This window comes from Terrapene carolina, unplaced genomic scaffold, assembly GCF_002925995.2.
Source record: "Terrapene carolina triunguis isolate 2854851 unplaced genomic scaffold, T_m_triunguis-2.0 Scaffold85, whole genome shotgun sequence".
Classification (NCBI taxonomy): domain Eukaryota; kingdom Metazoa; phylum Chordata; order Testudines; family Emydidae; genus Terrapene; species Terrapene triunguis.
In genome coordinates this window covers 33,038,020-33,065,370 of record NW_020664436.1, presented here as the reverse complement: position 1 = coordinate 33,065,370, position 27,351 = coordinate 33,038,020, and the positions used below count along the sequence as shown (strand labels likewise).

Below are 27,351 nucleotides of genomic sequence, written 5' to 3'. Positions count from 1 at the left end.
CAAGAGCAAATTCTTGGGGATGGTCCTCAGTGAGCTGAGGACGGAAGACCACTGCAGGATGCCCTGAAGCAGGACAGACAGAAATCCCCAGATGGGCCAAGGAACTGTGTGGATATTTTGCTTATTGGAGAACTAAAACTGCCTGGAAAGACACTGTGTGACAGTGGGTCCTTTGTGAGCTGGGGAAAAGGCCAGCCAATTACACCAACCATTTCCCACAAAAAGGTTCAGTTTCAATGAACTTATTTTCTGAAACATTTCATCAAAAAATTCCCAACCAGCTTGAACCATACACTTAACAGAAGTTTCTTCTGTCCAAAACGCTGTTTGCTTTACAACGCTTAATGTGAGTGAATCAGGCCAAGGACTGTTTTAAAATTGGAGACAGGCCTTTTCCAAAATCCCAGATCCCTGAGTTTGGGGAAGTCTAAATCTTGATCAGCACTGTATGGCTCAGGCCCTTGTCTGCTTTCCTTGAGGAGACAGTGTTCTCACTGTGTTCCTTAGCCCTTCATTGCACGTGTTGGTCAATTCCTACTAGGATATGTACTCCCTCTCGCCTTCATGTAACTGAAGGGGACTATGCTGTGCTGCCCAATTTGCAAAAGACAAAGTTATCACTCTCATAAAAGCTATACAACAGTCATGTTATCTGCCTCTCTTGTGAAAAGCTCTACAAAATCTGAGAGATACATAGCACATTACTCATTGCAGAATATTTCGTTACGGGTAACTGTTCAAGACATGCTTGGTAAAACTCTGATCATGTTGAAGTCAGTGGGAATTTTGAGATTGACTTCAATGGGGTCAGGACCTTTTGAACTGAATTAGGTGGTCTTACCTATAAGTTAGTGCTCTAACTGCATACATATCCACCACTCCAAAAGGATTGCTAGGTCTAGGCTAGCTATCAATACACAAATAAGTAGCTCTATCCATTTTTGGTTTTCACAGCAGTTTTATTTGCTACAGGCTGCAATGCACCTAAATCCCCAGAAAATAACTTCCAAAGTTGTATAATTATTGTACCAAGACCAACTATAGAAAAGACAGCAAAGAGACAACTGTGATGAATTGGGCATTCTGTCTGCACTACTTCTGAATTGTAGATGGTTTTATTAAGTTGTCTCATAAAAATACCGTGTCATGGAAAGCCTATATGTATATGGATGCAGTCAGGGCTTGTCTACACTTAAAACACTGTTGCAGCTGGGCTACTGTAGCACTTCAGTGTAGACATTACCTATACTGACAGGAAGGGTTCTCCCATCATCATAGGTAATCCACCTCCCTGAGAATTTTTCCATTGACCTCGTGCTGTCTATGTCGTGACCATAAGTGGCGACTCTGTGGGTGCTTTGGTGCTGGAGCACCCACAGGGAAAAAAAAAAATGGTGGGTGCAGAGCACCCACCGGCAGCCCCCTATGAGCTCCTCCCCAGTGCTTCCTGCCCACCAGTGGGCCCCTTTGATCAGCACCTCTCCCTCCTTAACTCCCCCTCCCACCCACCGCGATCAGCTGTTTTGCGCCATGCAGGAGGCTCGGGGGGGGGGGGAAGCGAAGGCACAGCATGCTCAGAGGAGGGGGCAGAACGGGGCGGGGGTTGGGTGGGGGCAGGAAGGAGTGGAGTGGGGGCGGGCCCTGAGAAGAGCCGGGGAGGGGGGGGTCGAGCACCCCCCAGCACATTGGAAAGATGGCACCTGTGATTGGGACTTAACTACATTAGTTACTCAGGAACCAATAACCAGTAACTATTCAGTGGCAGGGATTTTTCACATCTCTGAGTGACGTAGCTAGTTTGACTTAATTTTTTAGTGTAGACCAGTTTCTGGAGTTAGCAGGGTTGCCACACCTCTCTGTCAGGACAGAGAAAATGTGAGTGGTCAGCACTCAATAGTAGTCTATTCAAAGTAAGACATTAGGACAATGGGTTTGCTGTAGCTGTGAGAGGACACTTCTTCCTCTTATCAGAAGGGAGAGGGAGTTTAGAATGTAATGGAAAGTTACCATGGCAGAACAAAAGAAGCTGATGACCTCCGCAGGAGTCTTTAAATAGACTCAGTGGGGGGGTTGAGGAGAGCCATTTTGCACAAGATTAAGAGGAGAGAGACTGCTCTAGCAGCAGGGTAGGCAAGACCCCACCTGCCTGCTTGACAGAACACACATGATCCCCAAGGAAAGGGTAAGCTAATGAAGAACATTGCATTCAGAGTGTTTTATATGATCCGTACTCTCCTGCGCTTTACATTAACTAGGAAAGAAAATAAAGATATTAGATGGACGTGTGTGCGCGCGCGGGCTACTTCACGACTGCGTGCCCGAGAGCTAAACGGTAAATCAGAAGCTTCATATGCTTTAGGGGGCATCTGGGAGACAGGTGTGTTTAAGTACTGGGGAATCTGAACAGTCACCACAGTGCCCAGAGGGACTAGGTGGCTTGACAGTGGATTCCAACACTCACAAGGGGTGCGGGATAGAAGGTCTGTGCCCTGACAGTGTGTCTAAGGACCTCATGATTGAGGCAGTATCTGGACTTTGTTCAGGCTCCAGGAGCTTGAAAAGCCTCAGGGACTCAGAGCAGAGAGGATTGGATTCCTCTCATGGAAATCCTAGTGGCTGGCTGGCAGCAGGCGCTCGCCAGGATGTGACACGTTTATGGTGGTGGCGGCGTGTGTGGGATCAATGATAGTGGGGAATTTACTGCAGAAGGGAAGAGCACAGAGAAGTCTTGTTCTATTCAGGAAAGGAATAGCAAAAAGAGGCAGGGAAAATGGAGTTAAAAAGAGCTGAAAAAAAGAAAAAAGTCAACTGGTTGAAACATGCAGAGAAAGGCAGGTCACTGAGGAGTGGACAAAGGCACCAGTAGCTGACCTGCTGTTCTCAGAGGGCCAAAAATGAATGATGGTCCAGGATCACAGTAAACATTTAGCCCATTGGCAGAGTCCAGCAGGCAGGAGAAACCTCAGAGACACTTTCCTAGAGGGAAGGAGGCTGAGAGGCTCCAGACTTCAGCAGTGATCAAAGACAGATCTGCAAGTAGACCAAGAGAAGCTGCAGACTATCCAGAAGCTCAGTTGTTTGCAGCCCAGGAGCAAGACAGAGCAGATGGAAGAAACAGCACCAGTATGAGGAGAGAGGGGAAGACAAAAGATACTTAGCATCAACTCAAGATGAAGAGATTGTGCCAGCAAAACACTAATTTGGTAGGTGGAGCCACACCCCATGTGCCTGTCCCAGTGGTTGGTGTAGACTCCAAATTATTTCCTTGCTTTGGGGAGGGCTATGTCATGGATGTGTTTCTAAATGCTTTGAAATGGGATGTGAATTGAAATGGGGGTGCAAATGGAACCGGAGGAAGCAGGAGGACATAGTGTGGTACCTGGCTCCACTACAGTCAAGGATTAAGTCCTTCAATATTTTCACCCATATGGACAGAGAGGACTACAGTAGAACCGCCGAGTTACAAACACCTCAGGAATGGAGGTTGTTCATAACTCTGAATTGTTCGTAACTCTGAACAAAACATTACGATTGTTCTTTCAAAATTTTACAACTGAACATTGACCTAATATAGCTTTGAAACTATGCAGAAGAAATATGCTGATAGATTTTTTTTTTTTGGAGTTTACGTTTAACACAGTACTGTATTTACCTGTTTTGGTTTTTTGGGGGGGAAGGGAGGGCTGGTCTCTGCTGCTGCCTAGTTGTGTACTTACAGTTCCAAATGAGATGTGGTTGACTGGTCAGTTCGTAACTCTGGTGTTCGTAACTCTGAGGTTCTACTGTATAAAGATTATGGGTGATGTAAACAAGCTTTTTGGTGAACCCCTGAAATGTAAAGACGACCGTTTTGGGGAGTTCAGAAGAAAGGGGATCTGACCTAAGCTGAGGTATCAAACCAAATTAGGGGTTTTGTAAGAAAATGGGAAACTAGTCGGGTAGTTCCCAGGGAAGATGAGGCCTACAAATTAATGGGTTTAGAAGAATTCTACAAACTCTGCCCCTCGGACCTAAAAATCATAGTTAATGGACAAGGACAAGAGACGTAACTATAGCCGGGAAGTGGGCAATGTGCGGATAGCTGCCCAAGTTTGATAAAAAAAATTCAAGGGACAGGGGCACAAAGCTGAATGGAGAAGGAGAATGGGCTAAACCCAGACCTGTGGGGGAGGCAAACCCTAATCGGACCCAACAAAGGAACATGAAGATCTGAAAAGCTTTTACTATAACAAAAAATGTCATAAGATGTTACATTGTCCAGCGCTGAAGAGACTAGGGGCTAGTGATAGCCTACAGTGGGTCCAGGTGGCAGTGACCCTACCAACGGAAAACCCAGATCCAGCCCTGATAGTCAGTAAACCTGATTATTTCAGACCCAAAAGGGGAATCAAAAAAGTTTTGCATTGAGTTGGATGGGAAAAAGGCCCAGTGGTTGAGTACAATGGAGCCCAAGTAACTCTGGCACACCCCGAGGTGGACCCCTCAAGAATCATCCCTGATAGAGTCATGACCATTCAGAGAATAATGGGCCCCCATCCAAATCAGGGGCCTAAGGATGCTGGGGTGCACTCCCAGCTACTGACAGAGGTCTTGCTGAGGAATGACTTAAAATCCTGGCCCGAGGCCACTTGTGTAAAACAGAAAGCAGCAGCCCTTGGCTCGGACCCTGGGCTGCAAGCTGACAGGCAGCTCTGAGCTGCTGCCTGGCAACCTAAATACATGCCCTGGGGCTGAGCTGAACCCAGCTGATGAACTGACTTCAGAGGGAGGGAAAGTGGGTTCCAGTGACCAGGTTGAGTGGAGTCTCCCAGCTCCTGCTAGGGAATTCCAACAGTAACAATTGATTTACCCCTCGGGTTGCAGCTGACTCCCCCGGCAGTCCTCTGACAGGAGGGCACCTGGAAAGGTTTCTCTGGGATCAGCTGCTACTCTACAGGGAGTGTATACCCCCTGGAAATGTTGAGCCATGGGGAATACGGAGACAATTGGTGGTACTGATTTCGGCTACGCAGTCTAGCCCATGATATCTCTTTCTCAGTGCACTTGGAAATACAGAACACTAAAAAGTGCTTACTCCAGAATTTCTACTGGCCTGGGATTTCTGAGGCAGTGCAAAAACACTGCAAGTCCTGTGACCCGTGCCAGAGGGTATGGAAGGGCCAGGACAAGGGTAAGGCTGTCCTAATTCCCATTCCCATCAAAGAACCCTTTCAGAGGGTTGTTGTGGACATTAGGAGGCCCCTTAGCAAAGTTACCCAGACAGAGAAAATATATATTCTGATAGTAGTAGTTTACGCTACTCGCTATCTACTCTGAAACCTATCCAGAAGTGGTAGCACTGTTCTCTATAGAGGCAGACAAAATGACTGATGCCTTGCTAGAAATATGTAGCCAGGTAGGGTTTCCTTGTGAGGTTTTGACTAATCAGGGGGCAAACTTTACATCTGTCCTACATGAAGGGCTATGAGATGTGGGATTCAACACTTCTGGTCACCTTCCTACCACCCCAGATAAACAGGCTGTTCGAGATATTTAAAGAAACCCTTAAAATGTTGAAAATGTTTGTGGACCCACACCCCAGTGACTAGGTTAAATGTTTACCTTAGCTGCTGTTTGCCTATCAGGAGATTCTCCAGAAATCCACAAGATCCTCCCCTTTTGAACTGCTCTCCGTATGGGAGGAGAGTACAAGGCCCCCTGGCCCTAATGAGAGAAGAGTTGGAAAGTACGGCCTCTCCCGACAAGGAGTCCACGGTGATGTATGTGTTGGCCTTTTGGGAAACACTCACTGAGCCCATGCGTTTCACCCAGGAGAATCTAGCTAAAGCTCGGGACAGACAAAGTCTGATATGATCACACTGCATATGCTTGGGCATATGATACAGGTGAGCAAGTTATGGTGCTCATTTCAACGCACAGGAATAAAATTCCAAGCTGCCTGGGAAGGGCTGTTTGAAATCAAACTTCTCAATGAGATAAACTATGTGGCTGAGCTATCTAAATCGCTCCCATTGACATTGAGTGTATGTGTGAACATGACAAAATGATATTACAGCAGAGAGAATCTAGCCCTGGGGCACTGGGAGGGGAAAGAAGAGGTTCTCCACATAGATCTGGTAGCAGAAACAGGGGACAGCCCCTCCCTGGACTCCTTATCCCTCTCTGATCACTTAACCCCCACATAGCAAGCCGAGAACAGAGCAAAGCTGCAGGCTTATCACCAGGAATTTTCCAATAAGCTTACACACATCTTGCCTGCTGTCCAATTAAAAGTTCACCTTCAAGCTTACTGTGAAAACAGGCCAGAGCCTGGAGAGAGAAATTGCTGATATGCTGGAGTTAGAGATGCTCCAATGGTCAAATAGTCCATGGGAATCCCCCAATGTACTGGTACCTAAGAAGCCTGGGTCAGAGTCTGTGGGGATTACAGAAAGCTCAGTATCATCACAACATCAGATATATACTCCATGCCTAGAACAGATGAGATTCTGTGCAAGTTGGGAGGGGCCCCCCAACTCCTGACCACAACTGACCTCAGTAAAAGTTATTGGCAGGGGTCGTTGGCCTCAGATACTAGGCCTTAAATCAGCATTTACCACCCCAATCGGGCTCTGAGTTCCTGGTCCTACCTTTTGACCTCAAGGGGGCTCTAGCTACCTTATAGCAGCTGGTAGATGAATTACTACATGGGATGGGGGAGTTTGGCCTGGCACATATAGATATTTGCAACTTCAGCCAGACATTGGAAGAGAATGTGACCCATGTAAGGAGCATGCTTCACAGCATTCACACAGCAGGCCTGACTGTAAAGATAGAGAAATTCAAGGCTGGAATGGCAGAAGTGGGATCTGAGCCACAGAGTGGAGATGAGCTGCATAAAACCGGAACCTGCAAGAGTGGAAGCCATTAAGAATTGTCCCACTCCCAATACAAGGAAGAAAAGGTACAATCCTGTATTGGGATGTCAGGATATTACAGGAGATTTGTTCCTCACTTTAGTACCCCTACTGCCCTTATCACTGATCTATGTAAAAAGGGTGAACCAGGATCTGAACGCTGTCAACAGGCCTTCTGTGAACTGAAGAAAGCCCCAAGTACAGACTCGGTTCTGGTAAGCCCAGTCTTTGAGACATCGTTTATGGGTTTTAGAAACACCTGTGACATTGTGCTTAGGGCTGTGCTGATGCAAAGCGATGAAAAGGGGGAGAGACACCTCATTGTGCATCTGAGCAAGAAACTGCTTCCCTGAGAGAAAAACCGTGTGATAACTGAAAAAGAACATTTGGCAACGGTGCAGGCCCTCAGCAAATTGCAGCCCTATCTTTTCAGATGCTATTTCACGGTGTATACTGACCACTCACCTGGTTGCATCAAATGAAAAGACGAATGCCTAGTTGCTAAAATGGAGCCTGGTGTCTCAAGATGATGATATGGAAATGCTTCAGGTTAAAGGGAATGCAAATTTGGTCACTAATGTTCTGTCCAGGAAATAAGTCAGTGGGGTCCCTGAGGTGTGGCTGGACAGCCACCCTTGCTAATGTTCACTTGTCTAAGTGGGAGATGAGACAGATGTGAGACCTGGAAGTGTAAATAGTTCAAACAATTATATTTAAATGTGCCAGACAAGCATGGCCTTTGGGGACAATAAGCATTAAGTGGGTTTCCTGCCCGACCTTTTGAAGCTGTGCCCTTAGGACAGAGCCATTGACCGGTGATTACCAGTTCCAGAGTAAGCAAAAACAAGTTAGCAGAGCTGCCTCTGAATTTTGCTGTACAGTCCTAATCCCTTAGGCCTGGTCTACACTAAGAGTTTAGGTCGAATTTAGCAGCATTAAATCGAAGTAACCTTGCACCCGTCCACACAACGAAGCCATTTTTGTCGGCATAAAGGGCTCTTAAAATCGATTCATTAGTCTTTGTGAGCTGGTAGAAATATAGATCAACAGGGATTCTAGTTAAATTTTACAGACACACATTCTAGAGCAGTGGTTCCCAAACTGAGGTTCGTGAACCCCTGGGGGTTTGCGAAATGTTACAGGGGGTTCTCGGGAAAAAATTCCCTAGTGGCGGACAGAGCTGTCCCTAGGGTCCCCAGGCACCATGGGGCCAGCAGCCCGGAGCCCCTGGACTTCCAAGAGCTAAGCAGATCAAAACAAGCATATCTATCACACTGAGGAGATTTAAACTTCAAGACTCCTTATAAGAAATGGAAAGGGAGGTGGATATTTTTTGCTGTTTTTAAAATTAAATAGGCAGCTAGTGGTGTTTTTAAAATTATTATGAAGAACAAGTTTAAGCTTTGCTGTAACGTGCGTTATTTGCCTGGACTGCTCAAGACCTGAATGCTTGTGTAGGAGGAACTCTTTGAGTTGGCTTCTTAAATACCTTCATGCTTGTTTCACATCTGATACTCCTTGATGAAACATAGGAGCCTTGTCTTAGAACAGGCTTATTCAGAGTGATACAAGCTACGAAAGTGAGATCTTGGAAGAGTGTTGCCGTTTTCATTATGTAATAAAAATACTGTAATGATAAATAATTAATAATAAATAGTGTGTAATAAGCATGTCATAAAAACAAATTTTATATTTCCAAGATCACTGCTTTTATATTTTATACTCAGGTAAAGGAGAAAATCCCTGGAAATATTCATTTTTAGGAGGGGGTTCGCGAGACTTGACATTTTAGTGAAAGGGGTTCACAGGTTGTTAAAGTTTGGGAAACCACTGTTCTAGAGGAAAAAGAACAAGGCAGGATGACAGCAGGAGACTGAAATGATCATTTAGAATTTGCTCTGTGTGACTTTCCTTACCTACATTTCTCAAACTTTGCACAGTGACAGCAAATCCCTTTGTCCGGGGCAGCAGATGATACTTGAGTTTAGGCAGGCCTTTGGCTTCAGCAACCTGCATGCTGATTTGGTGCTTCTGCTCTGTGAATCTCGTGCCCTCACAGTGTATCAAGAACTGAAAGCAAGACAGGGCTATAGTTAGAAAACCAGCTCATACATTGATCACAAAACAAACGTTCACTAGTTTGGGTTTCTTTAAACCTTCCTTCTTGTTAGCTGTATTTTGGGAATGAAGTGGGTGAAAGGAAACAAAAATCTTGAAAAACCTTACTTTCCTCCTGATGGCTCGTGTCTGGTATTACTGCTCAGACTACTGTGGTCTGCAGAATTTTGAGCAAGAAATGCAAGTGTTTTTTAATAAAACCACTCCCTTTCTTATATCATCACAGCAGACCAAAAAAAGAAAGTTCTCCAGTGATAACACGAAGGCTGGTTACCATGAGGAGCACCAAGGCAGTGCACTAGGACTTCTGGTCTGACTGAGTAGTATACGGGTTATTATCTCAAAGGGGATGTACTAGAGACAGTTCCAAACCAGAACTTCAGATTCCAACTTCCCTCAACAATGGGAAAGTTCAAATCCAGATCTCGATCCATATTTCACGGCTGGCCTCTCAGACCCATTCCCAATAAATATTTAAAGAAGGGACTGACCTGTGATAGTCTATATTATTATGTTCACCACTTTTACAGGACACTGATAAATTATGTACAAAGTATGCCTTGTGAGTTATCATTTGAAACATCAGCCTGCTGAACATTATTGTCCTGGCAAAGTATGTGCGGCAACACAATATGAGAGGTTATAAGATTCTACTGTATGATTGTTACTGAAGTATGTTATAATTCTGCGTAACACCCACAAACCAGTTTTTCAGAGACAAAAACTCACTGGCCCCAGCCAGGTGTTAAAGAGCTATCACCGGCTTAAGCAGCCATTCTTCAGTAATGGGAAGGTGCAGACAAGAAATTTACATTTCGTCACAGAGATGGTCCAACCCTCACATCCGCAAAAGACTACTTGTTGCTTGCACCCCAGTCGGGGGTAATTCTCAAAGAGGGGAGGGTGGTATGAGAGAGAGAGAGAGAGAGAGACCTTCATTTCACCTCTCCTCCATGACATCACTGACTCTCAAAGAACTGAACTAAGCGGGAAGAGTCCCAGGCATATGGTGAGACAAAACCTTTGCTTTGAAATTCACTTAGCTTAAGATATTAGCCTGCGTTTTACTCTTATTTTCTTTTGTAACCATTCCTGACTTTTATGCCTCATCATTTGTAATCACTTAAAATCTATTTCTGTAGTTAATAAACTTATCTTATTGTTTTATCTTAACCAGTGTGTTTGGATTAAAGTGTGAGGGTACCTCCATTTGGGATAACACTGCTAGTGCACATATTTTCCTTTGCTGAAATGGACTGTATGAGCTTACATTGCTCAGTAGTGTGCTAGACCGTACAAGACACATATTTATGGGGGAACAAGGCTGGGACTAAGAATGTGCACGTGTTGCCCTGTATGTAATTCATGAGTGATTGGTCAGAGGGCTCGTGTATTTAGCTGGGGGGTGAATTTGCATGCTGAAGGCTGTGAGAACAGGCCAGGAGAGGATGTTCTGACAGCACAGCAGTTTAAAAGGCACCTCAGACTAGAGAATTAAGAGGACATAGCTGTTCAACAATACAGATTGTACCCTGGCTAATGTCACACCATCATCACTAATTTTCCACCAGGATGTCATTTTCTTCCACCTTTTAAAGTTCAATAGCACAGACAGCTAAAAAGACACATGGGCTGTAAGATGCTGAGGAGGAAATAGCTTTTTGGGGAATAATCGCATTCACATTCCATCCATATAAACCATAAAACCTGAGGGTTTGATACCTGAACATAGTCATGACGAAAAGTGCTCCCAATGATATAACAAAGATCAGTTATTTTAATTTCCATAGAGAAGAGATGTATTAACCTGCATCATGGCCCTGTAGAGCCACCCTCTATAGCACAAGTAATGACATGTTTCCTAGTGGTGATGGATGTGGACAAATCCTGGCTCTTAAACTGCCGTGGTGCTAGAGAGGAAGTATATGCCATCCAGCAGTTAGGGCACCAGCCTTGGGAGAGCTAGGTTCAAGTCCCTGCTCTGCTACAGACTGCCTGTATGGCTGTCATTTAATTTCTCTCCATCTCATTTCCCCATCTGTAAAAGGAGAATAACCGCACTTCCCTACTTTACCTGGGTGTTGCGAGGATAAGTACATTAAAGATTACTGCAGTATCTGTACATTTCACAATGAGGGCCATATAAAGTATCTAGAATGGACAGACAGGGTTCTGGCAAGTTTTTAGGGGAGCCTGTCCTTCTAGTGTGTCCCAAGAATCTGACTACACCCTTCACAGGAGTATTGTATGCAAGACACAGAAGGTAATTGTTCCACTTAACACAGCACTGGTGAGGCCTCAGCTGGAGTAGTGTGTCTAGTTTCAGGCTCCCACACTTAAAAGGAAGATGTGAACGAATTGGCAAGAGTCCAGAGGAGAGCAACCAAAATGATAAAAGATTTAGAAAACATGACCCAGGAGGAAAGGTTGAAAGAATTGGCACGTTTAGCCTAGAGACGAGAAGGCTGAAGGGAGACATGGTAACAGCCTTCAAATACATAAAATATTGTTATAAAAAGAGGATGGTGATCAATGGTTGTGTCTCCACTGAGGGTAGGACAAGAAACAAGCAGCTTAGTTTACAGCAAGAGATATACTGGTTTGATATTTGGAAAAACTTTCAAACTAAAAGGATAATTTAGCACTGGAAGGTTGCCTAACCTAGGGTGATTGTGGAATATATGTCAGAAGTCCTGGAGAGCCCACGGAAAAAAAAAAAAATAGTGGGTGCTCAGCACCCACCGGCAGCCTTGCAGATGAGCTCCTCCCCATCCCTCCCAGCACCTCCCGCCCACCGTGATCATCTGTTCAGCAGCATGCAGGAGGCGCGGGGTTGGGGAAGGGGATGGAACAAGGAAGGGAGAGACAGAGCAGGAAGAGGCAGGGCAGGAGTTTGGGGAAAGGGGTGGAGTGGGGGTTAAGCACCCCTCCCCGCCCCGGGAACTGTGGAAGTCGGCACCTGTCTTGAGGTGCCTTCCAGATCTACATTACTATGATTCCCAGCTGAAGATGCAATTACGTTTTGTCTAGGAGTGTGGTGAGGACAGCAAACTATAGACCCGTAAATGCAGTGCCACTAACCAGTATCCCATCCTACATAAGATATACCATTTCTGGGGAAATTATGCAGATACGAGAGCTTAAAATGTATTTCCCCATCAGCACATGCATAAGAACAAATTGATTGCTGGAAGGTTAATGGAAAGTGAACACAAAAGGGGCTGAGCATTGCCAGAAAGTGAGCTTATTTTTAAATTAAAGGAAAGATTTTGTGGCATTTGACTATCTCTGCTAGTAACTCAGCCAGGATTTGTCTCACAGAAATTAGAGATGGATCATCTGCTCTAGCCCCCAATGCACCATACTTGTGGAGTATACATATCTTGTTAAATATGCAGATGAAGCATTCAGAAAGGGAGGAGAAAATCCTTTCAGCAGGTCTAACCGGTTTCCATTCTGTACCCAAGGTGCTATTGCTATCTGTGCTGACACGGGACCACCACCAGGAATGCAAATTAAAATTCCACTTCATCCTGAATTAACCCCAGTTGTATGACAATTACATAAACACCATCTGTAATAGGACTAGAGTAAATGAAGGGGATATCAGGCAACAAAGGATGAGTGAGCTAATTAGCGCTGAGCAGTCTAAGTTTATAACAAATTATTTGACCTTTAAAAAGGTGCTTAAGAGTACAGTGGAAACTGTACAAAAGAAAATAGAAGCTGATGCAATTAGGCAACCACCTAGCTGGAGATCATCCAACACATCCCTGAAACAATTGGCTCAATTCTGCAAGGTGCTAATTGCCTTCAATACTCATTGACTTCAAAAGGAGTTGAGAGGGCTCACGTCCTCAGAAGTCCAGGTCAATATCTTCATTAGAAAAGCACCTCTGTTAAGCAATCAGTTTGTTGGCCCCTTTTGTGGTTGGTTAAGACAGATTTCCCTATACGAGTCCATCTCTCTCCTCTTGCCATCACCAACTCACCAAAATTGGGAGTTTTCCCCAAATACTGGATAAAGAAAAAAAGTCAACACCTTTTCATTCCCAGTCTCAATCCGTCTTTTCATGGGCGCCGACTCCGTGGGTGCTCCGGGGCTGGAGCATCCACAGGAGAGAAAAAAAGGTGGGTGCTGAGCACCCACTGGCAGCCCCCCCCCCCCCCCCTCCCCTCAGCACCTCTCACCCGCTGGCGGGCCCCACCGATTAGCCCCTCCCCCGGATCAGCTGTTTCACGGCATCTGGAGGCGCTGAGGGGGGGAATGAGGGAGGAGTGAGGGCACAGTGCTCTGGGGAGGGGTCAGAACTGGGCAGGGGCGGGAACAGGCGAGGTATAGTGGGGGTGGGGCCTGGAGGGGGAGCACCCCCTGGCAGATTAGACACACAGCGCCTGTGTCTCATTTCCCAGCCCAATGAGAGGGGATGGGGATATTGGGAAGTTAACACTATCTTGGTGCAGAGACAGGAAATCCAGTTCTTTTCAGATTAGAAAAATCAGGGGGCCAAATGTCACTTTGGTTGAGTAGGCACAACTCTGAGTTAATTCACTTACATCAGTGCTGAGTTTGACTCAGTAACTGCCACATGGGCCTCGAGAGAGATGGGATTAAAGTAGGAGAAATGGAGCGTGGGGGTGAGAGTAGGAACATCAAAATAGAAAGAACAGGGGTAGAAGAGGGGAAATTAAAAATACATATATTTGGTACATTGTCATATCCACACTCAACTTTTCCATAGACCTCTAAACTTCCAGGTTCAGAGGTGCATGGAGTTTGCTGAACTGATCAAATCCCAGGATAAATAATTGCCACCTATACAATTTATATCCCTATTTGTTTCCTTGGCATTCCCATTGTTCTGTCTTGGTAGAGGGTTAGTGAAAGACATTCAAATTCTCCTCATTGTTCTCTGACTTTTCTGGGAAGTTCATGAAACACTAAACCAAATTCACAGCATTGAGCCAGTGAAGGGCTGTTGCATTTATGTTCTCTGTCCCTCGAGAAACAAAAGTGCCCTAAACTCCACTCCCCGGTCACCACTTACCCAAAATTTTTCAGGGTAATCCCGGAGATTGAGCAAGCTCTGCATGACAGTTTTCCGATCTTCCTCCCATTTACGCTTGCAGAAGACTATCTCTAGGAAATACCACATCCAACCAATGATAGGCACGTAAGAAAGTTCCTTTTTTGCAAGCACTTTGGAACTCTGCAAGAAAGAGCATTAAAAAAAAAAAAGCATTACATAGATTTTTTTTTTTTAAAAACAAGAAACGGTTTATTGAATTTTAAGGGTACATGAGACACAAAGGGCCAAATGCCAATACACTGACTCACGCTGAATAGTATCTTACTGCACAGCTTGTACCATTGGTTTTAACAATCAAAGGTTCTTCACAACATCCGGTAGGGAGCAGAATTTGGCCCCAGCTGTGTGCATAAAAGGAAGTTGTATGCAATTTAAAAAAATCCACATAAAGCTAAATTGTTTTGAAAAGTGAGGAACTCGTGCAAGGGGTTAGGCTGCCAGCCACAAAGAATTAAGTTCTTGATTTATCTAGAGAACCAATACATCATGGGCAGTGGCAGCCCAAGTTCCTGCCAATATGCTTCCATGCTGAGCTAACAGGATTAGGTATTATGAATGAGAGTAATTCTTTTTGCATGTCTTTGTTATTGAATCTGAACCATCTGTTGAATTTTTTGACTGTCTGCATCACAATCAGCAGTCTACCCATACAATTTAGAGAGTTCATAGGGAAAAATTTATTTACGTATAGGCTTTTCTATAGCACTCATCACCGTACTCCCTCAGCACCACTCATACGTTAAGGAATTTCTCTTCACAATATCCCTGTACAGAAAGGAAGCATTAGCTCCATTTTATAGATGGGATACAAAGAGATTCAAGTGACTTGTCCAAGGTCATGCAGGTGGTCTATGCTGTAGTCAGTAACACTACTCAAGTCCTAGTCCACTCCCTAACTGCAAAACTATGCTTCTTCTCGCAAAACAACCTTTCCACAATGTGTTTTATTGTTCCTTTCCTCCCTTCCTAACCAGCTCAACTCTAAGCTAGCTTGTAGTTTGTTGTGTTATAGAATGGTCAGAATGAAGAATAAAGCCGCAAACAATGTGTGAAATGTTGCTTCAGCACTGACTGAAAAAAGTCCCATTTTCTACAGGGTACATGCAGCAATAACGGTCCATTGTGCATTTGTTCTATCATAAAGCACCGTAGCCCAGGGATTGGACATCAGATTTGACTAGTGACAATTGGTGAACTCTACATTCAAGTAATGACTATTAGAGAGAGAGATTTGCTTTTTTCATTACAATGGCAATAGAGACAACTTAGTTCTTGTCTTCTCCTCATCTTTCTTTTCTGCTCTCCCCCCCCTTAGAAAATGTCTGTAAATAATTAAGCTACCTACAATACCCATGAGACTAGAAGGCAAATATAGATCACTTAGCTTTATTAGTAACAGACACACAGAAGCCAAGGAGAGCAAATGTGGGGAAGTCAGCTTCCAAAAACTGGAAATAGGAATTTAATGTTTTCAATCATCAAGAGTGCCTCACACAGACCTTCCCTCTCCCTCCCTCCCAATACTATTAGTTAATTAGTAGTGATGGGCCTAAAGCAGAACCCTGAACCCTCTTCCTTCACAGCTTTTTTTTTTTTGGGGGGGGGGGGGGGGGGGGGGCTTAGCATCAGGATCTGAACTTTATGGCGGAGGCCCAGCTCTGTTGATCAGTGATCTGATGAACCCCCGGTTAAGAATTGATTTGTGCATGAATCCAGCCATTTTTGTCACATTCATATTTGTACAAATCTGATTCCAAATATCAGTCCAGATATTTGATACTTCAACTAGCCCCTACCACACTGCAGCAGCTATGCTGAACATGGCCTGGTTCTCCAAGGCCCCTTCCTGCCCTAGCATTAGTCCTTCCCATATAATTGCTAGCTCCTTCGTCTCTTTCTCAGGATACCCCTGCATCCACTCCCAGACACTAGGATACCTTTCTACTACCAATACCCATCATCACCTACTACCTAGGTCTATCCCTCTTCTCTATGTGCAGCCTTATCTCCAGAATTCATATTCAGCATTGCTGGATCCTGGTATATGTTATTTGGATTGTCAGGAACCAGTGGATTGATCATTGCACCTATACAATATTTCATAATTATTAACCAACAAACCCTTCTGCCCTCAAGGCAGGGTTACCATATTTCCACAATCAAAAAAGAGGACACTGTGGGGGGGAGCCCCGCTCTAGCCCTGCCCCCACCCTGCCCTGCCCCCATCCACTCCCTCCCACTTCCCACCCCCTGACTGCCCCCCTCAGAATCCCCAACCCCCCCTGCTCCTTGTCCCCTGACTGCCCCCTCCTGAGACCCCCCCCACCCTAACTGCCCCCCTAGGACCCTACCCCCTACCTGTACCCTGACTGCCCAAAACCTTATCCACACCCCGACCCCCAGACAGAACCCCCCCCGAACTCCCTACCCATCCAACCCTGCTCCCTGTCTCTTGACTGCCCCCTCCAGAACCTCCCTGCCCCTTCTCCGACCCCCTAGCCCCCTTACCGTGCCGCTCAGAGTGCTGCGGAGCGGCGCGCTGGGCAGTAGGGGAGGGGGAGGAGCTCCAGACTGCCGGAGGCCCAAGGCGAACGGCCGGCCGGCGATCTGCGAATGCAGGGAGGGGGAGGGAGAGAGAGGAGGGGAGTGATTTCAAGCTGCAGGGGAGAGGAGGGGGAAGCGGAGGAGGGGCTCTGGCTGTCAGAGCCCCGTGCGAGTGGCAGGATCCAGCTGGCTGCCCTGTCAGCCATGCGCGCTCTGCATGGGGGGGGGGTCCCCGGACATTTACAAATTCTCCCCGGACGCTATTTTTAACTCAAAAAAGCCGGACATGTCCAGGAGAATCCAGACGAATGGTAACCCTACCCCAAGGGGAAAAAAAAAAAAAAAAAAAAAAAAAAAAAAAACCACACACACACACACACACACACACACACACACACACACACACACCACAGTTGTAAACATTTGACAGACCTAACATTTAACTTCAAAGGGACGCTCTTTTTTTAAGTTCAGTTTTCTGGTAGATACCCTTTAAATGTGGTGATTTCTAAACTAATTTCTTAGAAAAAAAATAAGGTTTTTTCTCCTAACATTCAAAACAGTCTCTTAGATGGGTCTGAGTGTGCAAGAGTAACAAACATGCTTAGCTTCACTTTCCTTCTCCTTTCCCTTTCCCCACACTCTGGCCTGAAGCCTTTTTAGTTTCTGCTTTGCTATTGCTAGTAAACACCCTCTGGCAGAGCCTGGGAAGGATATACATCAACAAACCAGTGAAACTTACTATACACTAAGTGGTCTCAAATGCACCAAGTGCAGTAAACAAACTGAAAAAATTGGACAAATATTTTTCTTTGTCTTTCATTATAGTATATTCAGGGGTTACTTCTAATAATAACTATTTTCAGATGGAAGTGTGATTTTCAAGCTGCTTGCGTCTCTTTAATATAACATTGAAGTTCTTACAAAAAACAAATGGTCTAAAAGAAAACGCACAGTTAAGGTCATATGTCAACTACACAATCTGAACTCTATCCCTTTAGCAATACTTGCCCCTCTTGTTTCCAATCAAGTGCTGTCCGGGGAAGGTTGCGAGGGTTACTTTGTGTTTTTGGAGCATTCTGGGATCCTCAGATAGCAGTTGCTATAGAAGTGTAAGGACCACAGCATTAAATGGGAAAGAAACCTCATGGGTGCGTAGAGTGCAGTGTAAGGAAATGGGATGTATTGTATTATGCATTAATTAGAAGCAGTCACAAGCTATGCACTGCCTCACACTAAAACAGTTCTAGAACTATACATCCACATTTATAGCATGTCTGTTGGGTATTGTCAAGGTGTCTGCAGTCAGCCAGCTGTATTTCATGAATATATTAAAGCCTCCCACTTCCCCCTGCAAAAGCTCGAAGTGGGCCTTGTACTGTGCCAAAAGATCAACAAATCCAGCAAAGGAAGAAAATTTCAGCGAACATCCCTCCCTGACAGTACCCTGACCCCGGATATTTAAATCTAGCAACCATTAACTCAGCTAACCTTCAGCTGCCACAGCCATGAGGTGGAGAAGAACGGTGTGGTATTCCGAATAGCCACACAGCTTTACAGAACAAAGCCAAGCACCTTGAATTGCAGCTGGAAGCAAAAAGAAAGCCAGGCCAGAATTAAGTAAGCAAACATGTTGCCCAAAAGAGGGGGGAAATCTTGTCGTCTTGTAATGCACGGGTAATAGTCAACGTGTACTCTACTGAAAAACAGAGACTATAAGAAAAGGTAAGATTGCCCTGCAATAAGGCCATGCAACACAGCTTCAACGACAATTATTGGGCTCAATACAAGGGTAACTAGGTGAAATTCTGTGTGCTATGCAAAAGGTCAAAGTAGATGATCTAATGATCCCTTCTGGCTGCAATCTGAGTCTACAAAGGTTATGCCTCCAAAGCACAATAAAGGTTCTAACCATTTCTTGTCACCAACTACTGTTTAATTATGCTTTCTTAGCATATGCAAAAACTCTTGACAGTTACATGCAATGGTAAATTTTCTACTCTCCCCCATTTTTGATTAAATAGAAAATGACATGCTGATATGATGTTTTAAAAGTATTTAAGGCATTACCTATGCTAGAGATAAGGAATGTATGCTGAGGAAATTTGGACACTTGAATTCTGTCCAGTATGTGGATATTCAATGCTATATTGGATTTGTTTCTTGTTTTCTTCTGCCAAAAGCTTCCCCCAAAAGTTGTTTTTGGCACTGGAGTGGATAATCTCTCTTAGATGCACATGAAGAGAAACTAAAAGCATCTTATGCTGTTTTGTGCCAGAAGTCTGCATTAAGTGTAGAAGGAAGTCTCTAATTACAGAGAACTAACTACAGGAAGGAAGTTTTTCAATGAGTTACATTAGCAAGACTGTTCTCTTGTGGGAGGAATAAATTAGACTTGTAATATACAAATTATCCCCTCCTTTTCCCCCAGTATATAGAACTAGAACCTGCTCTGTGCATATATCATATAACATGCAGAAGAACGGAGGGAAGCATGCATCCACAGAGTTTATTTTATCCCATTCGCTCTCCTTTTAATGAACTGTTTTTTTGTAACAACATACTAATCCTCTCCTGTAGCCTTAAAATTTCACCTTCCCTGCAAGAGAAATTCCATTGACCACCACTGGGTGACTGCACATAAGATATTGCCTTCCTGCAGTAAAGGAGGGATTTTAAGGCTCCAGAACTATATTACAATCACATATGTGACTATAAGGATGCCTGCTGGGATTAAAGCTGGATGATAACAGAAAGGATATATTTCTTCATATACTCAATCTAGCTCTGAAATGAATTAGCTTTGGTTGTGTATGCACTTGTGTGGTCAGTTACAAACACCTGTGTGATCAAGTTCCACTTGCATGAATGGCTGCAGAAAGCAAATTTCAGTTCTACATATACATATGAGTAACCACAGATACTGAATTTTAGATTTGTGCAAGTGTTTGCGTACTTATCCACTTAAAGAAAATCTCCTTACTTATCTGTGCAGTCCCAGCTAACTATCCAACACAGCTTGAACCGTGAACATCACATACTGACAGAAACCTAAACCACTTAAAGAGCCACCAACAATTTGTTTCATAACTTCAGATAAATTTAATGAAACTGTAAACTGCTAGCAGCAAATAGGCTAAATCTGACTGATAAATTATTTGCAGTGAAATGTTTTGATGATCTGGTTTGCTATATTTCAAAAACATAACACTCCCGAATCCATTTCCCCAAATCTAAAGCAATCTCAGGGTACTAGAATTGAGTTGAGGGAGTATTTCCTTAGCCCCCACATCAGTCCTCATAGAACCTCAAGTACGCTTAACTTATAAGGCTTTACTTTCCTGAATTTAGTAATTCTTCAAAGTTAATGTTGCAATAATATTTTACACACCCACACAGGCAGATCTGAGTGACAAAACTTGCACACACCTGCCTGCATGAGTCCCACTTTTGTTTCCTGCATTTGCTTTTATAAATAAAAAGTGAGTGCTCTCGAAAAATGAGCAATTAACATTCATGTTAGCCACGGGTCTCTACTGGACAGTGACTTGGCAACAACACAATAAAGTATCTATCCCCCCGTCCGAGTCTAGGATTACGCTCAATGCCTTTGCAAGTCATCACAACTGTTCAAAAAGTAACTTCCTTATGTTTCATTTTTACTGCCATGTGGAGAGACTTGGAACAATTAACCAGAGCTAAGAAGAATTATCTGACTCATCTGCACTCCGTAAGTTTTTTTTTTTTTTAAAATAAGAAAATTAAACTAAATTTAAAATTATGGTTCTGTACCGAAGAATTTTCCTCCCAGATGATCAAGCTCAATAAAATGACCACTTTTTCCCCCCTTTAGAAATCTATTTATATTACAGCCAATATTATGAACTGCTCAGTGGGTAACGTACACCAATCTGAACGTAATGTTTGCTGAGGCAGACCGTCAACTAGCATTCAGACTACCACCACCATCGCCACATATTATACAGTACTTTTCCATGAGTAGATTATCAAAGCACTAGGCAATGGAGGTCAATATCAATAGCCCCATTTTAACTGGAGGAAACTGAGGCACAGAGCAGTGAAGTGACTTGCCCAAAGTCACCCAGCAGGCCAGTGGCACAGCCAGAAATAGAGCCCAGATCTCCTGAGTCCCAATCAATATGGATCCTTCATTTTTTATTATATATAAACAGCAATAGATCTTTCCACTTGGAAAAGTAGTTCCTAAAAAAATAACGAGACATCAGAGAAATGGGCAGAAACGCCTCATCTCGCTGTTACGCATATATTTGTTAAAAAAACAAAAATTAAAAGGTTACAACAAATTAAGATTCCCTGCATTATACAAGGCCTACCGCCTTGCAGTTCAAAAGCCCAGATGGCCTTACAGAATGCTTGTTGCCCAGCGGCCAATATTAGCTTTCTCTAAAATAAAATAAAAAAAGAATATTGACCTGTTCCTAATTTAACTTTTACACTAGGAAACTGGTTTAAAATGTCTGAAAGGGCCACGAACTGCAACTTGACACCTTGGTGCAGAATAAGGGAGCAGGCATTTTAAAACTGACATTTCCCTCCTCCCCCTTCAGTCACTCACTGCCAAATCCCCCACTACCTCTCTTCACCCCATTCCCGCAGGGTGCCATCTTGTGATGTTTTATAAATGGCAGTTTAAAGAATTAAGAATAATTTTGTTGATGCTGTCCATGCCCTCTACTATACTCTTTCCAATGAAACTGTCAAAGGTGATTTGTGTGATTCCATTCCGCCCTCAGAAGTCCCCCACATTGATAATGAATTGCAAGTCTTTTCCTGACAAATTTTCGAATTCCCGAGACAGCTGAGCTGCAGGTAAGCTCAGGAGGCAAAGCAGCTGTCAATGGGGAAAAGAAGAGAAGAGAAGGAAACTTGTTTCCAGGTTTAACTGCCCGTGCAGCTCAAAATCTGTAGGGATATTTTTTAAGTAACACTTAACGAGAGCAAGGAAGAAGCGATATTTTAAAAAAGTGCCTTCACCCATTTAAAACACAATAGTCACAGGGTTATGTATTTTCTGTTTGTGTGATGAAGTTCAAACTACGTAGCACCGAGAGTTTGTGCACAACTGTGACGTTAAGAATCATAGCTCCAACTCTTTGAGGGTCTGAGTGCTTTCAAATCCTATTGAAATGAATGGGAATTAAAAGCACTCAGGACCTCAAAGATTTGGGCCCTGTGAGTTATGAGCAGCAACAAAGGAGCAAGTATTTTGTACAGTGCAGCACCCAAAGATTGAAAATCTGAGAGGAAGGAAAATAAATTCATCCCAAAAAAGAAAAAGGCAAAGATACAAACATTCAGTAATAAATTAACCAGGCCAAATATAAGAAAAAACATTGATTTAGTGCAATATAAATAGAGCCCTACCAAATTCACTGTCCATTTTGGTCAATTTCAGAGTCATAGGATTTTAAAAATCGTAAATTTCATGATTTCAGGTATTTACATCTGAAATTTCATGGTGTTGTAATTGTAGGGGACCTGGCCAAAAAGGAGTTGTGGGGGCATGTCAGTACTGCTACCCTTACTTCTGCGCTGCTGCTTGCAGCTGTGCTGCCTTCAGAGTTGAGTGGCCGGAGAACGGCGGTGACTGCTGTCCGGGAGCCCAGCTCTGAAGGCAGAGCTGCCACAAGCAGCAGCACACAAGTAAGGGTGGCATGGTATGAATTGCCACCCTTACTTCCTTGCTGCTGCTGGCAGGGTGCTGCCTTCAGAGCTGGACACCCGGCCACAGTCGCCGCTCTCCGGCCGCCTAGGTGTGAAGGCAGCACAGAAGTAAGGGTGGCAATACCACGACCCCCCTTAAAATAACCTTCTGACCCCCCCTGCAACTCACTTTTGGGTCAGGACCCCTAATTTGAGAAACACTGGACTCCCCCGTGAAATCTGAATAGTGTAGGGTAAAAGCACACAAAAGATCCGATTTCATGGTCCGTGATGCGTTTTTCATGGCCATGAATTTGGTAGGGCCCTAAGTATAAAGTAACTGCTGGACACTTGTACACAATGTAATGGGCTTTCACTAGGAGGCAAGACTGAAACTAAAACAGAAAAACTGGTTACCTTGGGAAGTTGTAAAACATAACCTGGGGCAAATTTTCTTAGTTACACTAGTGCAATCCCACTCAGCAGCGCTGCACCAGTGTAATCGAGTGGAGAATTTGGGCTTTAGATATTAGTTCTATACAAATTAATCAATCATTCTCCAAACACAAATAATGCTTTATGGAAGAAATTCTTTATGTCCCATGTTCCTCTAAGAATACAAATTTAATGCATCCATCTACAAGTTTCTTGGTTCTTTTAGGTCTGCATTCTGAGTGTCACGAGTTAGTAATAGTGCAGAAAGGGTTAGTGCATAGGTATACAGCACCTGGTGTATTTATAAGAGTGACAGTTTTCTTAGATGGTTTCTTACATCCATTACCTTCCTTGAGAACTCAGCAAGTCCCAAGCATGGTGAAAAGGTTGTAAAAAACCCTTCCAGAGCAGCAAGAAGCCTATAGCTGATTCAGTAAAATGCAAAGCCTGAGGAGTTTTGGTAATAATTTTCCTCATTTTTTCCTGCCTCGGAGCGTGACAAGGGCATTTTTATTATTAGGTCCCTTTATCATAATTTTACAAGATTTGCACTGTTGCCTGTAAAGCACTACGGAGGCTCAGAACATTTTCTCACCTCACAGTGTTATTCCCTATCTCCCAAACTCCGGCACAAAGGAAATGTCAGACCAACACTAGTCCATTCTAGTGTAGAGGCTTTGACAGTGGTCAGTAGCAAATGCTTAAGAGGAGGATATAAAATCAACGTAATGGACTACTGTAACATGCTTATGGGAGGTAGAGGGTAGGGGGAGATAGACGCTATCTTCTCAACCCCTAGCAGTTAGGGTACATCTTCATCGCAGAGTTAACTCAGTTTCCGACTCAGATGTTGCCCTTAATCTCCCTTCCACCACAACAAACAAACCTCTTTGAATTTGGAGAAGTTTTCTGTTTGGGCTAGCTGGCTCGTCTTGGACGGTAGGCTAAACAGTGAGTCAGGGTTTCAGTCATGTTGGCAACCCACTCACTTTGCAGTGAGGACGCAAGCTAAATCTCTCAAATGTAGATAGTCCTCCAATGTCTTCCCACAATTCCCTTGTGTGTTCAGGACAGACAAGATCTCCTACAATTCACTGGGAAAGAATTGTAGAGCACCTCAGTTTACACCAACACAGAGAACCATGGGAATGCCACCAGAAATCCTAGTGAAACACAGGGGAGTGCAGCACCAGTGAGGACACTAACTTGAGAATGGCTTTGCAGTGGTGCTGCTCACACCTAGGCAAAGCTAAGCTGACCCAGACCCAGGTGCTGACCACCCAAGTTAATTCTGCAGTGAAGACGTACTTGAAGCAATTGGCTTCTGTCCTGAATCATGAAGGTTAATATCCCATGTAGAAATAATTGTGGATATTTCAACCATATAAAAATGTTTAATCCTATTAAAATCCTACTGAATTGTTGAGCTCAGTGAAATATGGTGGCAACGAGTTCCACAGATTAAGTTCTACATTAAAAATATTTCCTTTTATCAGTTTAAAAACTGTGCCTTTTTCTGGGATACCCAAGTGACCCACTCCACACCATTCATTCATTCTTCTGTATACCTTCATCATATCACCTTTTATTCATCTTTTCTCTGGATACTCCTAACCCTGTCACTCTCTCCTCCTATGGAAATCTTTCCAAACTAGGAAAGACAGCAAGATGAAGGGGGAAAACACTAAGATCAAGTAATGCCTGCACAAGAGCTGTATGAAATTTGGACACAGATCTGGTTATTTACTAAAATATGAATGTTTTCTGTACAAGTTAAAGGTGAAATTTAATTGGTTTAAATGCTAATCAGAACTCACCCCTAAAACCCCAAATCTTTCACAAAAGTTCCAACCACAGAGAAAGTCGATTTCATAGTTGTGATTAAGGATTACGATGGCATTCTCTTTCCCGTACTTGTGGTAACTCTCTGGGTCAGTGTAGAGGGTGCAATCAGTGCCTGACCACCATTCCAGCAACATCACCATCTCTGGAACAAAACAACAAATAAATGAATATATAAAATACATGTGCGCCCACAAATCTCTTACACGCTGAAAGCATCACTTGCCTCTTACAGGACATAGCAAAGGAAATCACTGCAGCTCATCTAGGCTGAATCTGCAATCGTCAGTCACACACTCATACAGTTGGGCAGAGAGTGGGGGTGCAGGGCTAGATGGAAGATAAGTCGAACAACACTTTCTACAGTGCTTAAGTTTTTTTAAAAAAAAAAGCTTTTGGAAGGAAGGCAGGCATCTGCTTCCATTTTGTGGGAGATCTTGCCAGCACTCTAGTAACTCCTAAGGCTGAGGTCAACCAACAACCTATAGCTAGGCTTGTAAGGATGAGATTTTTAATCGGTAAATGCCAGTAAATGTCAATTTCACTGTACACACACAACCCAATGAAAAAAAATATTTCCATCAATAATAAAACGAAATTTACAGATAGGTAAGGAAAAATGCTGCTGGAGAACTTAAGAGTTTGATTTAAGGATATTTACTTCGTATATTTTGACGTGACTTGACAATTTGCATTTTAATGGTTATAAAGCGTAGACAGTTGAATCAAATGTCTGAACCTGCCATCACCTGACCCTCCCCTCCATTTCCCCACAATTGTAAAAGTTTAAATGGATAAAAATAGAAAATACACATACAAATAAATATCCACATTATCCATCAAAATTGTAAATCAAATTTGGCCAAGTCTACCTATAGCACATAGGGCCTGATCCTAGCAGCCTTCTGGGGGCGCTCAGAATCTTGCTAGATCAGGCTCAAATTCTAGGGCTCTTAATTTCATCTGCAATATGAAAAAAATATAACTGCATATTCAATTATTTTGTACTAGGGTGTTCATAAGGTACCATCCATTATTACCACTCATGATAGCCACCTCCTGACCCTCTGCCTCTTCAGATACGTAGAAGAGAAGGATGAATACCCACTCCTCAGATCATACCCCTATAAATACACAACAAAAGCTTGTTTGTTAACAGGTGACTTCTGTGCACACACCAAGAGGTCTATTCTCCTGTTCAGGCAGACAAATCAAGAGCGCTGGGCAGAGAGGCAGACAGGTGGGATCAGAGCCACAATGTTTTCCCTTTGGGTTGGGCCAGGCCGCAAGTGCCCATAGCAAAAAGACTGATGTGAGTGAAATGAGCAGTGACGATTGTCACTTCAAGCACTCGTCCAAACCAGGTGGCAGTAGCGTTGACCCCATTCTCTGCTGAGCCAGAGCACCCTCTCTGAATATGGCCCTTCCTACTGCTGACAGACAGGAGGCAATCCTTCCAGCAGTGCTAATACAGCACCGGGAGAGGCCAGTCAGCTACCATGTTAGCAGCTGCACGTCAAGTATTTTACACACTGGAACAGCTGTCAGTTGGGAAGGCTCATTCTATGGCAGGGTGCCCATTTCACAGAACCACTCTGTTGCCAGCTTTGTCTAAGGTTGCACACTCTGCTACTCAAACAGCAGCTTTCTCAGAAGACCCCGCTCCATGTAATTGGATCAGAATTAGGGACCCTATCCACCTTCTGCTGTAGTAAATGGAAAGGCTCCCTCTGGATTCGATGGGAGTTGGATGAGGCCCTAGATGGACAAGTCAATAGCGCGGGATGGTGGAAATGAAGGGAAATGATGGGGAAGTGAAATTTAAATGGACACTGTCCGTTTATAAATCATTTATTTGCAAAAAATCATTTCCTACTTCACTACCATATGTTATTAAAACAAAAAAAGTAATGGTTTAATTGGCTCTTCCCCACTTATACTCTTTGGTTTACTTTCTGAACTTCTGTCAGCCTGGATAATGAAAATAGAGGAGTCAATTTCACTTTGGTTTACAGTTAGTTACTCTGGTGCCCATGGAGAAGCCCAACCCTATAATGTTTGGGTTGCAAACTCTGTGGAAACGTTTAAGTGCAAACAAAAATTGGTTTCATTCTCAAGAACCAGGGGGTAGCCGTGTTAGTCTGTATCTACAAAAACAACAAGGAGTCTGGTGGCACCTTAAAGACTAACAGATTTATTTGGGCATAAGCTTTCGTGGGTAAAAACCTCACTTCTTCAGATGCAACACTCAAGAACAACACTTCTGTTAGGAGCAGGTTTTGAAACCACATTGAACCAGTTTAAGTGTGATTTAAACTGAAATACCTTCATCTTAAGGATTTGCACTGGTACAAATTAAGTGATTTTATATCAATTTAGTGACACTAGTGCAAGTTTTCTACTATAGGCCTACGGTAAAATTTCCAAACACCCCTAAATCCCGTTTTCAAAAGTGCCTAAGTTCCACTGACTTCCAATGAGAGACTCATTAGTGCCCAAGTTACTTTTGATAATGGGTTTTAGGTACTTTTGAAAATTTTACTCCTGGCCTCAGAGTGCATAGGTAAAGATGTGGTTAAAGAAAGAGGGGCATATTCAGAGGCATGGGAAATGTCAATTCAACCTCATTACACTAACTTAAATTAGGGTTACCATACGTCCGGATTTTCCCGGACATGTCCGGCTTTTGGGGATTCAAATCCCTGTCCGGGGGGAAATCCCCAAAAGCCGGACATGTCCGG

The 27,351-nt window shown here is 43.7% G+C and overlaps 1 protein-coding gene across 3 annotated transcripts in view; it reads right to left on the bottom strand.

The window, feature by feature from the left end:
- The window catches only part of AGPAT4 (1-acylglycerol-3-phosphate O-acyltransferase 4), a 142,335-nt gene that overhangs the window by 28,195 nt on the left and 86,789 nt on the right, over positions 1-27,351 (bottom strand). For all 3 annotated transcript variants that reach the window (XM_029911061.1, XM_024194747.2, XM_029911060.1), the window contains exons 3-5: positions 24,586-24,755; positions 14,063-14,224; positions 8,813-8,966 (exon numbers count right to left, since the gene is read on the bottom strand). In XM_029911061.1, the coding sequence (XP_029766921.1) occupies positions 8,813-8,966; positions 14,063-14,224; positions 24,586-24,755 (486 nt within the window). The remainder of the gene's footprint in view (positions 1-8,812; positions 8,967-14,062; positions 14,225-24,585; positions 24,756-27,351) is intronic.